This window comes from Bos javanicus, chromosome 25, assembly GCF_032452875.1.
Source record: "Bos javanicus breed banteng chromosome 25, ARS-OSU_banteng_1.0, whole genome shotgun sequence".
In the NCBI taxonomy this organism is placed as follows: domain Eukaryota; kingdom Metazoa; phylum Chordata; class Mammalia; order Artiodactyla; family Bovidae; genus Bos; species Bos javanicus.
The window spans coordinates 22,564,188-22,581,789 of record NC_083892.1 but is presented as its reverse complement, the minus strand read 5'-3'; the positions used below and the strand labels follow the sequence as shown (position 1 = coordinate 22,581,789).

Sequence of the window (17,602 nt, the reverse complement as noted above, 5' to 3'; positions counted from 1 at the left end):
CAGCACTCACTTTGCCCACCGTGTTCAGGCACATTGCTGATCCTACCCTTGAGTTATGAGCAGTCCAAACTTTCCCTTGATGCTTAGTTTTGATTCTAATCCTCTCTGATTTGCTATCAGAGCATCTCCCAGCAGAGATCAGTAGATGATCAGACACTGCTGTCCCCTTTAGACATGTTACATGCTTTGCCTTAAGGTATGGTCCTTACATTTGGAACTTAAATGCCCCCGACAGAAGCCTTGGTCTTGAGCTGAAAGAGGATTAAGCCAGGTGCTGAGTGTGACAACTCCATGATTGTGAAACATACACATGTGTGCATGGGTGTGGCTGTGCTCACACACTGGCCCCTCAAGAATACCACTCCTCTCTCCTAAATATTAATAGTAGGCAATCCCAACAGATAGTCTTTGTGCCTGAGAGTTGTTAGATTTCAGAATTAGAAAATTCTGTGTCTTGCCTGACTCTCTAGCCCATCTCCCATCTGATCCCATCTCCTAACTCTTGGGTAATGGGGTTGAGTCACAGTGCAGAGGAACGAAGCAGCCGGCGAACACTCAGCCTTGCAAGGGGCCAGCTCTTGCTGGCCAAGGTCAGAGTGCCAAGAGCCTGTAGTTACGGGATACCTCCTATGCTCAGTGCCCTACACAGGACAAAATAGTAAACTTCACCATCTTAGCCTTTGAAGCCTAGTCTGGAAGGGTTGGCTAAAGGACACAAAAAAGAAATTTCTTTAGCAGCTCCACTCCCCGCTTTTGAAAAGCTCCTGTTCTATTTTTACCCAAGGCTCTTTTCCCTGGAGAAGCATGTCAGAAAGTCATGGGGAATGGGCAGGGGCAGGCAGGCGTTTTAGGAGGGACAAGCCGGCATGTGGCAGGAGCAGCCGTCGAAAGAAATGAGATTCTTTCTCTCTTTCTGAGGCTGCTGCCTTCGCCCAAGCCTTGCAGTTCAGCCCCTTCCACCTCTGCCTCCAATCTGCCTTTTATCTTAGTTCTGTCTTCCTCTTCCTTCTTCTCTATTTCTAGAAAGACTCAGAGTGTCCTTATGGTAGGCAAAAAGCTCAACCTCCCACCCAGCGCCCTGGTCTTCCACTCTGGTCGTCTGACCTTTGTTCAGTACCTGCTTGTCCTCAGCATGGAGCCTCCTTTCATCACATTCTCCTTGGTTTTTCTGGGAGGCTCTTCAAATGACTCGTTTCTATTGACGACCTCAATTTTCTAACCACCTTCCCACCCGTGTGCTTTGTGGTTTGATTTCCACTTCCAATCACTTTACTATTAAAACCAAAAATGGAAGACAAAAGGCACTGCAAGTTCCATTGGGCCAGTGAATCTGGATTGTCAGATTCTGGCATGCAACGTGGCTTGAATGGGCTCTTCTTTGCTGGTTCCCCCACTCATTTTGTGTTTTCCACCACTGTTGGGGCTGTGTTTTCTCCACATCAGAAATTGAGCCTTTTCTGCGATCCAGTCCTTGCTCCTGTGTTCTTCTGCCTCCCCTCTTCCCCAGCTTTTCTTTCCAGGCCTCCACTCTCACCCGCATCTTGATCCACACAGCCTCAGTTTCAGGCGATGACTGGCTGTTGTCTTAAACTCAGCATATCTCAAGCAGCAAACTGATGCTCTCCCACACCAGCTGACCTTTCCTCCACCTGGGCTCCTCAGGACCTCCTTTCCTTCAGACAATCCAGGTTTCAAACCTCAGAGCCCTCTTTTCCTTCCTTTCTGATGCCTCCTCTCCATTCCCACTCATGCCCCCATCACCTAGAGCAAGAGTGTGGACGAAAGTGTCCGTTCCCAGACTCAAGATCCCTGCTCTCTTCTCAGCCCAAGTCCTCCTGGTCTACTTAATTCCTATCCATCTTCTAAGACTTTCACCAAGCTCCCTTCCTTGAGAAGCCTTCTCTGACAACTGAAGCCAACAGTGAACACTTGCGTCTCCCAAATCGCTCTAGCGTTTATGGTCTACACCAGAAGTCGCAAACAGCCGTTTATCATTTAAAAAAAAATTTTTTTTAAACTAATTGCCATCACTTAAAAACCCTAACAGTCCTAATCTCTGGCTTGTCTTGGAAGTTCAGAGGGTCTGGTGATGCTGGACGTGCTTTCCCGCACAGTAACACGGGTCTAGCTCCCAGGAGTGGCTGCTGCCTTGGGACAGACCACGCACACGCTCCCCACCGGATGGAGCTCCTACGGTGCCCCTGCACAGTCATGTTTGCGACCCTCGTCTATACCATTTTCTGCAGTGACTTAGCAAACACGTCTCATCTTGTTAATTTCTGTTGTCTGTTTACATGTGTGTCTTGTGCTCTCTTCACATTCTGATTGCTCTCGTCCTGGGGAGTGGGGCTGGGGGGTGAACTCTGACCCAGCACTGCAGATCTGTCACTTGAGGGGTCTGTTGTTGTGGGGGCAGCCCTGGTGGTAAAGTCTGCCTCCAGAGTGGTCTCTAAGCCAAGGGCTCTCACACCCATCCTCTGCCAACGTTATACCAACGTGGGGGTGAGACACCCTGTCCAGTGTTGACCTGAAAGTTCCGGCCAGGGTCTGGAGTGTGCCGGCCCCTCAGCATCGCAGGGTCAGGCACAGGGAGGTGATGGCAGGAATCATTTTCAGAAGTCCCTGGGTGATTCTGATGTGTCCCCCACCCCCTCAGGGGAAGGTCAGCTGGCCCTCTTCTGCCTGTGTTGAGAATCATTGCTTTAAATAAAGGGATGAAGTGTTTGAGGTAAGATCTGGCCTTTGAGTGGACTGTCCCAGAGCTCTGTCTTCTGAGAAGGGCCAGGCCCCTGGGTGCGGGTTGTGTTCAGAGTTCCACGGACCAGGGCTGGGGCCCTCAGCAGGGGCGAGGGGCCTCCTGACAGTTCTGAGAGTGGCCACTGCCCTCCGCCCCCTCACCCTGTCCTTTAAGGTCCTAGGGTAGGAATTTACGTTGGCCCTTTCCAGTCCTGTATGATAATGCTAGGCTTGTGTTTACATTTTTAAGAAATTATTTCCTTTTTCAACTGAAGGAGTCGATTTCTTGTACCCTACTTGCTCTTTCCACCAAAGAAAAGCAGCCTTTGACCTCTGACTTCCCAGGAGCGCCCAGGTCTCCGGGTTCGTGGGATTTCCCTTTCTTTCTTGCAGTGGGCCCCTCCTGCCATCACATGCGGAGCGGTGTCAGAGCCATGCTGGGGTAACACTGCCCATCTGGCATTCAAGATTCGAATAGCAAAGTGGCTGAAGGACACGTGTCCACATGCCGAGAGGAACCCTTCCTGAACCACGTGTCCCGGTGGAGTCCCTCCCACCAGCCGACTTGCTCTCTTTGGCTTCTGCATGCATCTCCATCAGTACTGGGTCTCCACGGGCCCCCAGGCAGCCCGGGTCCCACCACCAGTTCCTAGTCTCCCTTGGGCATCCCCATCGTAAATGCCTGTTTCTGTGTGCCCGCTCTCTCGTTTGTCTTTCTGCTAAGCCGCCTCACCTCTCTCGTGGAATGAAGCAGCGCATATGACCGGAAAATAATACACAGCGTTGCTTTGCTGCTGTCCGCACAGCCTCCAGCCTAAGCTGCCTTGTGGGGGCTGCGTTCTCTCCACTCAGAATCCTGGGCAGTCTGGGGGTCTGGCACCGAGAGGTGCTGCAGGTCTGGGGGTAGGAGTTTATGGTGGCCCTCTCCAGTCCTGTTTAGTAATACTTGGCTGGTGTTTACATCTTTAAGAAATTACTTCCTTTTTCAATGGAAGGAGTCGATTTCTTGTCCTCCGGATAGAAAACCAGTGCTGCTCTGCACGGCTAGGTCAATTTCTTCTCAGTGGAACCTCTGTGCTCAGACAGGCCATTGGTTTTGGCCCAAGGCAGCCCACCCATCTCGGGTGCATGTTGGGCCAGAAGCCCCATTGCAGCTTCCGCTGGGCATCTCACGTCGGGCACCATGGCGTGTTGGGCTCTGCTCCACAGGCCACCTTCCCAGCCTGGCACATATGTAAACAGGAAAGGACACGAGCAAAGAGGACACGTTTCCCCCTTTCCCAAAGCCTCAGCTACAGGCTGCTAAAGAAAAAAAGAAAAATCCCTCCTGGTAGTCTGGGGGAGGAAATAACTTGGTGACGCCCACGAGGTGGTCGAGTGTCTCACTGGACAGTTTGCTGCTCTAGATAAGTGGGCGGAGAAGCCCGCCTTTGGGACGCCTTTGGAAGAACACCTGAAGCGGAGCGGCCGCGAGATCGCACTGCCCATCGAGGCCTGCGTGATGCTCCTGCTGGAGACGGGCATGAAGGAGGAGGTGAGGGGCCCCGCCGTCCCGGGCCGGTCTCCCCGGACCAGTGACTCTTGAACCGCGTTCACTGTGACCACATTTCACACTGAAACCCTGTCCATGTTACCTTCTGTAGACATGGAATGAAAGAGAGCTTTCACAGAGCAATATTTACCTTGCCTACCTGCAGTACACTCTGCCTTTTTTTTTTTTTTTCTTTTGGCCCCATTTGATTATTTCATTTTATACTGTGGTCATGATTTGTGAAAGTGAATTTCATGATGTACTACTGAACCAGAGCTTATGTGAGCTTTGGTTTCCAATAGCAAGATGCTTACATTTGTGTAGTACTCTGTGAGGTGGGGGAGGGTGGTATTTACATACTTTTATTTTATGAAATCCTTACCCCAGGTGGCGCTAGTGGTTAAAAAACAAAACCCACCTGCCAATGCAGGAGGCGTAGTGTTCCCACCTTGGTCAGGAAGATCCCCTGGAGGAGGGGATGACAACCCACCCCTGTGTCTTTGCCTGGGAAAGTCCATGGACAGAGAAGCCTAGCAGGCTAGAGTCCATGGGGTCGCAAAGAGCTGGACACAACTTAGCAACTGAACAACAAAAGCAAATAGCTGATGAACAACATTGTGGTAGTCTCAGGTGAACAGTGAGGGGACTCAGCTGTACAGATACGTGTATCCAGTCTCCCCCAAACTCCCGTCTCCTCCAGGCTGCCGCATAACCTCGAGCAGAGTTCCAGGTGCTGTATATACAGGAGGTGATACTAATGGCTTTGTGTTGTCTTTAGGGCCTTTTCCGAATTGGGGCTGGGGCCTCCAAGTTAAAGAAACTGAAAGCTGCTCTAGACTGTTCTACTTCTCACCTGGATGAGTTCTACTCTGACCCCCACGCCGTAGCAGGTGAGCTCCATGGAAGAAGGCGCCTCGAGGTGACATAGCATCAGCTGAACGTTCAACATGAAGTTTAAGTAACAGATGAAACTGAAATGGTCTCCTTAATAGATTTAAGTGACAAAACTGAAATGACAAAACTCAAAAGTGTGCGTACTTACACATACATATCTTTTCTGTTCCTGTTTTGGGGGTTTTGTTTTATTTTCCTGATTATTAAGTAAAGGTGAAAGAAGCTTATAATCCAAATGTTTGGAGGCATGCTTGTATTCTCTTCCTTTCTTTTACCCCCAAATCTCCATCTGCGCAGAGAAATGATGCCTATTAATTTGACTTTGAAGCTAATTTTACTTTCTATTGATCTCTCAATATATTTTACAAGGGACAGAAATCGTCTTGTGAATATTTCATTCTCTAACCACTCCTGCCAGTTCATGATTTGTTCTATGTATTGTGAGTGGTTATAATTGAAGTCATTTGAATTTGCAAAATAATATATCCTAAGAGTCCCAGCCTTGCCCCTTGTCACACTCAAAGAGGGTGTTACTAATTTCAGGTGCTTTGAAGTCCTATTTACGGGAGCTGCCTGAACCTTTGATGACTTTTAATCTGTATGAAGAATGGACACAGGTTGCGAGGTAAGTGTAAAGAACACCAAGTTGTTTTTTTCTTAATTGATTTACTTTTAACTGAAGGATAATTGCTGTACAGTATTGTGTTGGCTTCTGCCATACATCAACAGGAATCAGCTATAGGTATACATGTCCCCTCCCTCTTGACCCTCCCTCCCACCTCCCACCCCATCCCACCCCTCTAGGTTGCCACAGAGCACCGGTTTGAGGTCCCTGAGTCATACAGCAAATTCCCACTGGCTGTGTATTTTACATATGGTAGTGTGTATGTAAAGAACACCGAATTTTAAAAGTTAAAGAAAACAATGTAATACTCTGTCTTGTTTGTAAATCACCTTACTCTTGGGGACCACAAAACAACATTAAAATAAGGTATTTTGAGCTGTGTGGGAACTCAGCTGTGCAATAATATAATGTTGACATAATCAGTAACAACAGTTGATGCTTACTGAGCATTTACTGCAGGCTAAGTACTGTACTAATCTTTATGCCCGTGAATTCCTGCAGCCGATAATTAATAACATGAAAGGCAGAAATGGCTGTTATCCTCACTGTTCAGATGAGGAAACGGAGGCTTACGAAAGACTGGTGTCACTTAACTGACAGAGCTTGGAATCCACACCCAGAACTCTGCCCCGGAGCCTGAGTCCCTGCTGTTTATCTCTTCCCCTCCAACCCCGGCTTCTGTCTGTCCAGAAGTAGTTGGTTTTAGGCAAGGCAGAACTCATTGCAAAAGTTCTAGAGGCTTCTTCCTGGCCGCCTCCTGGTCAACGTGTCCCTCCCAATTGACTCGCCTCCTCTCAGAATGCCTAATTCCTCACCTACAAGGGGAGGGGAATATACCTCCCCTCCCCTCCTCTCCCCTCCCTGCATCTTCAAATACTCACCTGTTCCCATCAAACGAGCGGTGATTAGAAATAAGCCATGTGTTCTGATGAGTCATTCATCATCAGTTGAACCAGGCATTTGGGCTTTTTTTTTTTTTATGGTGTTGACTTTTTTTTTCTTTAAATATTTAGTTATTTTTGGTTGTATCAGGTCTTAGTTGCAGCATGTGGGGTCTTAGTGCCCTGACCAGGGATCGAATCCATATCCCCTGCACTGGAAGGCAAATTATTAACCACTGGACCACCAGGGAAGTCCGTGAGCTTTTCTGTGCAGCTATGGCACAAGGCTTTCTCCCTGGCAGATAGTCAGGATTTTAAAGTAAGAGTGACCTCTTAGGCCAGTTGTGTCCTTGGAAGCAGCACGGGGCACTGCCTGCTCTGGGTACTCACATGTGTGGGGCTGGAGGAACCCACCGAGCACTGTCAGGTCAGGGGTTCTAGAGTCTCGTATTGGGTGGGCTCCTTCCCTCCTCCTAGGCCTTGACTTTTCTCTGTTCTGAGATTCCCAGATTTGTCCCTGTGAGGAAATAAGCGGTAAAAGAGGGAATCTGTCTACTGGTGTGTTGATTCTATACTTGAGAAATGTCATCCCCTCCCAGTGACACATTCACTGGCCTCTAGAGTTGTCACTGTGTTTAACCCCTACCCACAGCTCTCCAGGCTGGTTCAGCTGTCGAGGAGGTTTTAAGTCCGAAGGTGTGCTGCGTGAGCAACTTCTAATGCCTTCTTTTGCTGGTGGGCAGAGTTGATTCTTGCCCTGCGGGCTCTGATCTAACCCTTTCTGGGTCTGTGAAAGCTCACACATTGAAACTCTGCAGCAGGAAAATTCCTGTAATTGCTTCAAAACAGAAAGGGCTTCTTGGCCCGGAGCCTTTGGGCAGTACTGAGCACAGGGAGAGCCCTGGGGATTGGGGTGCTAGGAGCTTGGCCCGCTCATCTGCTGCTGGGCCACCCTTGGGACAACAGACCTGAGCCCCGGACGCTGTACAGGAATATACACATTGTCTAGATAGAATTTTCAGAATGCCTCCTGTGTGCCAAACGTTGATCTAGGTGGTTTCTCATTGTTCTGTCTCTGAAAGCTCACAGTCACTTGGCAGAATTAACATTCTTATCCCCAGTTTGGCACTTTAGGAGATTGAGTCTTAATGAGGTTGACTAACTGCTCAGCATATGTTAGTTAGTATTTGACTCCATATTCATTTCTTTCCAAAATCTGTGCTTTCTAATTAAAAATTTTTTTAATTTAATTTTTTATTTTTTGGCTACACCACCTAGCATGTTGGATCCTAGTTCCCCAACCAAGAATCGATCTTGCACACCCCCACCGCTGCCCCATGCATTGGAAGCTCAGAGTCTTAACCACTTGACCACCAGGGAAGCCCCTTTAATTCTTTTTTTAATCTTGGCTGTGCCACACGGCTCGCGGAATCTCAGGTCCCTGACTAGGGATTGAACCTGGGCCACGGCAGTGAAAAGTGCCGAATCCGAACCACTAGAAATTGCTGTGCTGTTTTCCAACTGTGCTTTCTCTGTCAGTGGGGGCATCGCTGCTAATATAGCAGATGAACACAGGTATTCCTAAAATGAGTATTAATAAACGGTTATAAATAATTTTTTTTCTCAGCGTACAGGATCAAGACAAAAAACTTCAGGATTTATGGAGAACATGTCAGAAGTTGCCACCACAAAATTTTGTTAACTTTAGGTATGTATGATTGGCATTCTGCAAATTAAGCCACCGAGCTGCAATGAAGAAAGGTTTAATCCGCAGCGGAGATTCAAGCTGGATTCAAGCATGTTTGGCACAATCATGCCAAAAAAATGCTCTGGAGGGTAACTCGGGGTTGCTGGGAGTGGGGCTTGATATATATTACTGTGATGTGTCTGGAGCACGGGCATCATGTCTGCCATCGACAGGTACGTCTCCTGACCATCTCATCACTGCAGCTGTTGGGAAAAAATTCTTATGAAAAGTTTGATTGACAGTATGTTGGATTTGGAGTCCAAAAGGCAAAAATTCAACAATAGTTGTCCTTTCTGTAATGTGTTTCACATATGCTACATAATTTAAGCAGAGTACAAATCATCCTGCTCAATAAAACTTCAAGAAATGGAGATTATGTATTAGTTTGTGGGATGGCTGTGTTTGTAGGAAAATTAGCCATGGAATAAATTTCTAGTATTTAACTTCAGTTTTCTCTTTGACTTAAAATGTAACTTTGAAGAAGCACAGAGAGAGGGTAAAAAAGGTAGCCTGAGGTAATAAAGTTGTTTAAAACCAAAGAAAACTTTGTAAGAAGATATGATCTGAAATGACAGATACTTTACTGGTGAAAGTTCTGGTATGTCGCCTGACCTTTAATTTCAGTCTTAGATCCTGTTACTAAGCTAAAGCTAAATATTCTAATATTTAGCTAATATTTTGAAATCTAAATATTTTAATATCTTAGCTATCAACCATGCCTTATGAATGTGTTAAATTTATAATCCCTTATTTGATTTGTTTAACACACCCAGCTTGTAATTGCAGGTACTCTTTCTTCAGTGTCTTATGGTGGAAACTAAATTACAGTGCTTGGTACTTTGGGATCTGAGCTTTTATTTTGTTTAACTTACTCATTATAATTTTTACTAATTATTTTTTGACTAGGGAGGACATTTCCATGGTTCAAAATTCAAAGATGTACAATGGAAAAAATCTCTTTCCTCTTCTTGTCTCTCAGCCACCTACTTCCTCTCCTGAGAAACAACTCGTGTTTTCAGTTTCTTGTATATCCTCTCAGCAAGAGTTGATAGATGTAGAATCAAATATATATACATATATATATGTCTACATACATATCTACAAACGTTTCTGTCACACCTTTCACTTTTTTTTTTTAAACCAAATGGCACTGTATATTAGGTACATCATTCTTCTCCTTGCCTTCTTTGCTATAATGCACGTCCTGGAGGTCTGTCCATATCAGTGTGTAATAAATTTTTATGGCTACATAGTACTCTACTGTATGGATATGCTATGATTTATTTAATCAGCCCCCTCTTGGTAAATAGGTGGGTTTGTGCTTAATTTTTTGCTTTTATAGTGCTATTTTTGTACCTGAGAGTATATGATAAATTGGACATTTTCATAATTAGGGCCTAAAGCATTCTCATATACAGTTTCTTTTAAGCAATAAACCTATACTTGTATTTTTAAAATCATGTTTGTAAAAAAGAAATTATGTTCACATTAAGAATATCTTGACCCCACTGTTAATCAAATTGTAATCTATTTCAGGGTAGAGAGATAGGTCATAAAGGAAAAACAGATTAGAAATATATAGCACATAGAGATTGAATCATTGAGGTTTGCATTTGAGCTGTTTTCCCATTCCAAGCTCTGAACTATCTATTCCCTGGAACAAAGAACATGTACTTATGGAGAATGAAATGGCAACCCACTCCAGTATTCTTGCCTAGAGAATTCCATGGACAGAGGAGCTTGGCGGGCTAGTCCATGGGGTCACAAAGAGTGGGACAATAAAGGTTACTTCAATAACAACAAAAAAAGAAAACACACTTAACCCAAGGCAGCTTCGGGTTAAGTCACACCCTGCAGTTAGCATCTGTGGGATCTGGGGTTGAGCACCCCATGGGCAGGAAGGTACTGCTCCTCCAAGTATTTCAGAGTAGATGCTTTTCTTCTCTCTTTTGTTCCGTAGGTATTTAATCAAGTTCCTTGCGAAGCTTGCTCAGACCAGCGACATTAATAAAATGACCCCCAGCAACATTGCAATCGTGTTAGGCCCTAACTTGTTATGGGCCAAAAATGAAGGGTGAGTAACCGTTCCCTGTATCCTGTTATCTAAGTTCTGCTTTCCACCTGATGCGAAGGGTAGACATGAAATTCACTTCTGAAGTCGATATTTCCCTGATAGCCGACTTTCTCAGACCTTACTATGCGCTGGGTCCTGTCCCACACGCTGGTCACACAAAGGTGTAAGAGACTTTGTCCCTGTCCTCCAAGGACCCCAGTCCTGGGCAGCCAGGCAGGTGAATGGTGATCGTGCAGTGATAAGCTCCACACACACATCTGTGCATCATAGACGTTATGAAGGAGGAACACAGCTCGGGCTGAGTCATTCAGGAGGAGACGGCACTTGACTGATGATGGATGAGCGGTTTTCCATGGGTAGGACCTGAATGAGCCGTGGCACAGAGGGCATAAAAAGGCCCTGGTCTCTGTGTTTGGGGGTGAGGGGTGGGGTGCATCATGTGGTCTCATATAGCTTGAGCACAGGGGTCATGAGGCTATGGGTGAAATTTATGAAGCCACTTTATGAAGGGCCTCATGCATCTTGCTGAGATGTTAGCAACTTATTTTATGGGTCATGCTGGGAAGAGGGCATCAAGATTTCTCAGCAGAAGAATCACTTGAGCAAATTGGATTTAGAAAGATTATTTGTTGGCTCTGAGAATTGTAGATTGACTGGAGGAGAGGTATCTAAGAGGTCAACTAGGAAGCGTCTCAGAAACCACTCATGTTGACGTCTGCCACATAACCTTTTGAAATCGGTGATCTGTCCTCATTTTTACAGATGAGGATGCTGAGGCTTAGAGAGGACAAATAATTTGCTTATTGCACAGCAGGGAAGTGGTGGGGCCCATAGGATCTGTCCTTAGCTTTTACCACTCTTCCCTGCCTCCCCTCACTTCTCTTCAGCTTTGTAAAATCATGAATGGTTCAAGTTACCATTCAAAAAATATAAGGACTTTCTGAATCAAATTTTTTCTATCTTTAATTCATCCATTTCCTTGTGTTATGCCCACTCTTGTTTTGGAAAGTATTTATAAAATTATTTACAAAGATCCAACGTTATAAAGCAAAAGATAAGTGAATATAAAGGCTAACTACATAGTGAATTGTATCCTACAGCAAATAAATTCCAAGGTAGACCAAAGAGGTAATTATAAAGAGTGATGTTGTAAACATAGCAAGTTAAAAAAAAATAAGTAAATAAACATAAATGCGTCAGGTAAATATTTATTAGCTTTGAGCATATAATGTAAGAGGATTTTATAAGCATAAAAGCAGTTTAGGAAACAGATAAGTCAAAAAGCTCCTTAAATAAATAGCAATTCACAAATGGGGAGGGAGTTCCTCTAAAAATATCCAGATACATAAAAAGGTCTTGAAATCAATAGGTAAACAATATCTCCTCAAAAAGAAAGATTGGCCAAGAATACCAGTGAATCGTTCCTCCCCTGTGCTGAGGTTCTAAGGCAGGAGAATCAGAATCCAGGTGGGTGGAAGGGAAGCATGAACCAGAGGGGAGGGTGATTTTCAAGCAGAATTTGGATTCAGATTCCAACTAATCTGGAATTTGAAAGGAGCTAGAACTTTCACATGGTTGGAAATCAGAGCAAAAGTATTCTTCCCAGTGGAAAGACAGGTTCTAGTGATAAAAGGAGGGAGGAAGTAGGTTTGGGACAGTCGGATGTGGGATCCAGTCTGTCAGAGATCCGTGTCCTCCTTTATCTGAAAAACCTCAGAACAGTCATGATGCTGTAAAAATTAAGTGCAGTGAAGAATCTGAGGCTCTGAGCATGGTTGGTGCCCAATAAATGTCAGGCCCTTGCAGCCCGTCTGCCGTCCTGTGTTCTGACTCTGGACTGGATGTGAGCTCCTTAACTGCAGGGACAACAATTCTTCTTTATTTTCTTTCTTGTGAGCCCTGGCATTCAGACACTGTCAACTTCTGAACACGCACCTTGGGACCAGTCCACATCTGTATGTGACAGCCTTAGTTAACATGTGTAAACGCAGAGCCCAGGTCTTCTGTGTGATAAGAGACACCCCGAAACACCGCATACGCTTGGCTGCATCATAGCCATGATCACCATTGTGTATGTGATCCGGGGTCTTAGACAGTGTGACTCCCACAGGCAAGAGTATGGAGTGGGAAAATGCAGGCCTGTCCCCAAACAACTGAAAACCAGCATTCTGAGACATCATTGGGGACTGACTTACGTCATACTTGTTAGCACAGACTAAGGAGTGACGGCCAAGTTAGGGTAATTTTTCTTCCTGGGTGATCACTGCCACACTCCTTGGCCAGAGCCTGATGGATCTCATTTTTGCCTTTGTACTTAAATGTTTTATCCTTTCAATATAACTGAATTGCCCTGACTCAACCTGCAGAAATTAGAAGCTGACCTGGGGAGGTGGTTTAACTTTGTCAACTTCCTTTGCAGAACGCTCGCCGAGATGGCAGCTGCCACATCTGTCCACGTGGTTGCGGTCATCGAACCCATCATCCAGCACGCCAACTGGTTCTTCCCCGAAGGTGACTGCCGCTCCAATTTCATCGACACACTGATACACAACAGTAGTATAAACAGTCTTTCTTTGTTGTTTATCTTTGAAGTTTTCATTGCGGTAAAATACACATAATATGAAATTACCGTTTTAAGTGTACAATTCAGAGGGTTAACTGCATTCCCAGTGTTGTGCCACCACCATCATCTATTTCCAAAGCTTCTTCATCATTCCAAACTGAAACCCTGCCCACTGAACGATAAGTGTACATTATCTCTGCCCCTCAGTCTCTGTAACTGTTAATACTGTCCTGCTTTCTGTCTCTGGGAGTTGGTGATGGACAGGGAAGCCTGGCGTGCTACAGTCCTTGGGGTCACAAAGGGTTGGACACAACTGAGCAACTGAACTTTCTGTCTCTGTGAATTTGCCTGTTCTATGCATGTCCTATAAGTAGAATCATAGAATGTTTAACCCTGTGTGTCTGGCCTGTTTCATTTAGCATAACAATTTCAAGGGTCATTCATCCATGTTGTAGCATGTGTCAGAATTTCATTCCGTTTTAAAAATCTGAATAATATTCCTTGTATGTATAAACAACATTTTGTTTATCTGTTAGCCGATTGGTGGGCGTTTAGGCTGTTTGCACCTTTTTGACTATTGGTAATTGGCCGCTCTAAACATCGGTATAGGGGTATCTGTTTAATTCCCAGATTTATTTTGGGTACAGATCCAGGAGTGGCATTGCTGAGCTATATGAGAATTCTATGTATAAACAATCTTTTTAAGGAAGCAAATGCATAAGTAATCCCATCACATTGCCTTTACTTTTTCATGCTTCTTTTTAGACCCTTGGCATTCCTGTTTTCACACAGTAGTAGCCTCACTGTTGGGTATTTCACTTTGTTTCATGGCACATGCAGTCATCCATTCAGCCAGTGTGTGCTGAGTACTCGCTAGGTGCATGTTTGCTGGTGAGATGTGCTGTCTTCCCTGGAGAAGGAGACCTGATCGTCAGAGAAACTCTAACACATGACACCTTTGAAGGAAGGTGGAGGGAGGATTTGACAGACTCAGGTGTCAGGCACCAAGGGCCAGGGATGACTCTGTAGAAGAGGTGACACTGACATGCAGGGATCCTCAGGGGTGCAGGGCCCCCTTTCGGGTACTGGTTGGGAGTCTGGCCCTTCCGCCCCAGCTTTGCCCAGAGCAGCCCGGCTGTCATCCTCTGGAGTGTAAGCTCCTTGAAGCCTGGTCAAGCACATCTCTTCTCCTCTGTCTTTTTTCTTCATAGTCATCTTTCTTCTCATCTGTCTCTTCCCCTGAGTTCCCACCATCCAGAATCACACCCCACTCATGTAAGGATGCATAGTGAATGTGTGATGGATAGGTGATAATTGGCATTCTGCCCAGGGTTTCCTTTTTTTTTTTGGAGGGGGTCAGTGTTCATTGAGGTGCAATTTGCATAAATTAACAACTGACTGTACAGTGTAATGATTTTTAACAAATACATCCAGTGTGTACCTGCCACAATGATTTACATAGAGTGTTTCCATCATCCCAGAGAGTTCTTTCATGACCCTTTTCAGTCATGCCTATCATTCAGCCGGTGGCCATCACTCATCTGCTTTCCGTGTCTACAGTCTGTCTTTTAAACATTTTTATATAAATAAGAGTATGGAGTGTAGTCTTTTGTATCTGGCTTCTTTCATTTAGCATCATGCTTTTCAATAAGTTGAATCGCTCAGTCGTGTCCGACTCTTTGCAACCCCGCGGACTGCAGCACCCCAGGCTCCCTGATCACGCTTTTGAGAGCCAAGATTTCTTTTGAGAAAACGAGTCTTCAGAACCTGCTATAGACAGTATGAAGTTGATACCGCCCTTTTTATCTATTTAATATCAAGCTGTAAATATCTTAGTTTTTTCTGCTTCCAATAAGTAGTCATCCATGCTCAGTATCCTCTTCCATATTCCATGTTTTCTTTTTTTTTTTTTTAAGAAAAGAGAAAGTGGGGGAGTTGTGTAACTTGGATGCTGAATCATACCCTTCCCTTAGCTCTAGTTTTCTTACCTTACCCCCCTACCTTGGTTTGGGAAACTGTCGTTAAGAAGATGAGGTGCCTGGGGCTTCCCCTTGTGAAATAGTGAGGGCTCGTGGACGAGAGGAGTCTCCTGTCCCAGTGGGGTGTCCTCCAGCTCTCTTGGCCACTGTGCGCTGTGTCTCACGTACACGCTTCTTTTTCTTCCGGCAGAGGTGGAATTCAACGTGTCAGAAGCGTTCGTACCTCTCACCACCCCAAATTCCAATCACTCATCCCACACTGGAAACGACCCTGTCGACTCGGGGACCCTGGAGAGGAAGCGGCCTGCCAGCATGGCGGTGATGGAGGGGGACCTGGTGAAGAAGGAGAGGTGCGTTCAGAGCTATGATCTTCACGGTGGTGGGAGCTGGCACGGGGAGAGGCAGCGACCCATGGTCCCTGGTCCTGCCTCAGTGGACCTGTCCCTCGGGAGAGACTCAGTGAGCACCCAGGCCTGTCAGAGTCCAGACAGTTTCAGGAACTCGGCTCTAGTTCGTTGCAAACATTAATCCGTCCCGACAGGAGGTGTGTAGCCACCAGTTAACACTCGTACCTGGCGCATCCAAGCTTTGCTTGGTGGTCTGTGATGAGCCCTACACAGTAGCATCACACACATGTTACTAAATGTTACTAAATGTACTTGATTGGAGAAAAAGAAAAAAAAGAGTTAAATATTGAGGATGTCTGTCCAGGAGTGAATATGAGAACAACCCACCTCTCATGGTGATCTGTGTGAGCTGGTGTCTAAAGACACACGTTTTTGGTATAACTTGGTTCCTCACTGGATGCCAACCATAGGAGCCTCAGTTTTTGCCAGTTCTGGAAGAAAAAAAACTGTGTCGGACTTAGTAAGAGGCAGTACTAGTCTCTATACTAGGCTCCTTGGGTGATCTGTGGGATTTTCAAACGTTATTAAGACTATTTGTGGTTTTTGCCTTCAGATGCCAATCTGTCCAACATGTATGCTGAAATGCTACTGTGTTTACCAGTAACGCTGAGTTAGGAGTCGCGTGCTTTTCTCATGTACATGCAATAATCTTACTGGAAATAGTTTTACATGAAAACTAAACAACAAGCTCTTATTCTAACTGCCCGCTCTTAAAGTGAGGTCTGTTTTTTTGTTTTGCCTTTTTGTTGTTTCTTTGTTTTTAAAACCCATAGCAAAAGAAAAGGCTTTACTCTTCTGTTCCGTCACTCTGGAGGCCACATTTACAATGTGCAGAAGCTTCACTCCTCTGAACCCACATTCACACACGCAGAAGAGCTCCCTGATGACAAACTGTCCTTCACAGAATTAGCCTTTGTGTATCTGAAGTTACAGACTGCAGTGTTAGGGTCTACTTAGCACATGCTAAAGAGTTCCCAGCCATCTTCCTGGATGGATTCTCCCCACCAGCTGACTCAGTAACCACAAGCTCAGGCAGCCATATACCTTTCTAATCTTTTGAACTGGCCAAAAGGGTTAAAGTTCATACACCAGTGGCTTCAGTAGAAAGTGAATCTTCCTTCTAACCTATCGTCCAACCACCATCTCCTTTCCCAGAGCAACTATTTTTCCAGTCCTACACATCTGCTCAGATATATTCTTTGCATATTTACCATCATTTCTGGGCTTCCCTGGTGGCTCAGTGATAAAGAATCTGCCTGCCAATGCAAGAGACGCAGGAGATGTGGGGTCAGAAAGATCCCTTGGAGTAGGAAATGGCAACCCACTCCAGTATTCTTGTCTGGAGAATCCCATGCACAGAGGAACCTGGTGGGCCACAGTCCATGGGGTCGCAAAAGAGTCGGACATGACTTAGCAGCTAAACAACAAACAGCGCGTCCTTTTGGATATATTCTTTGCATACGCATAGACCTAAATTGGAGAAGGCAATGGCACCCCACTCCAGTACTCTTGCCTGGAAAATCCCATGGATGGAGGAGCCTGGTGGGCTGCAGTCCATGGGGTCGCTAAGAGTCAGACTTGACTGAGCGACTTCACTTTCACTTTAATCTTTCATGCATTGGAGAAGGAAATGGCAACCCACTCCAGTGGTCTTGCCTGGAGAATCCCAGGGACAGGGGAGCCTGGTGGACTGCCATGTATGGGGTCGCACAGAGTCGGACACGACTGAAGCGACTTAGCAGCAGCAGCAGACCTAAGTTTCTACATCTCAGCCTAAGAGGTGACGTAAGGCTGTCTGACTTTGCTGCTGGTGGCACTTCTGCACTCAGCTTCCACCTTGATGGGGAAACACACAGATTCCAGGTGATGGCCTCGTGGAAATAAACTATGGAAATAAACACGCTGTTATGATGGCGCTCACTCAGGATGAGGCCTGCGTGTTTGCTTTCAGCTGCTCACACCCACTTTCAGAAAGGACGTTGGTCAGTACCAGGTCCAGATTTAGAGCCCTGTTACTCCGTGCCTGAGTAACAGGAGCGACCATTCATCTGGTCCTTGCTGCTTCATTGCATGCTGGGCAACTGGGGTGGCTGTCCCCGCGTGTGGGGTTTAACATGCGGGGACCGACGGGCGTCTGTGTCAGTGGTCGGCTCGCATGGTGTGTT

The 17,602-nt window shown here is 45.8% G+C and overlaps 1 protein-coding gene across 7 annotated transcripts in view; it reads left to right on the top strand.

The window, feature by feature from the left end:
- The window catches only part of ARHGAP17 (Rho GTPase activating protein 17), a 100,553-nt gene that overhangs the window by 63,419 nt on the left and 19,532 nt on the right, over window positions 1–17,602 (top strand). For all 7 annotated transcript variants that reach the window (XR_009733521.1, XR_009733522.1, XM_061401461.1 and 4 more), the window contains 7 exons: window positions 4,143–4,270; window positions 5,046–5,157; window positions 5,705–5,786; window positions 8,295–8,375; window positions 10,375–10,488; window positions 12,908–12,999; window positions 15,221–15,380. Coding sequence is in view for 5 of the 7 variants with exons in the window: in XM_061401461.1 (XP_061257445.1) it covers window positions 4,143–4,270; window positions 5,046–5,157; window positions 5,705–5,786; window positions 8,295–8,375; window positions 10,375–10,488; window positions 12,908–12,999; window positions 15,221–15,380 (769 nt within the window). In the remaining 2 variants the exon portion in view is untranslated. The remainder of the gene's footprint in view (window positions 1–4,142; window positions 4,271–5,045; window positions 5,158–5,704; window positions 5,787–8,294; window positions 8,376–10,374; window positions 10,489–12,907; window positions 13,000–15,220; window positions 15,381–17,602) is intronic.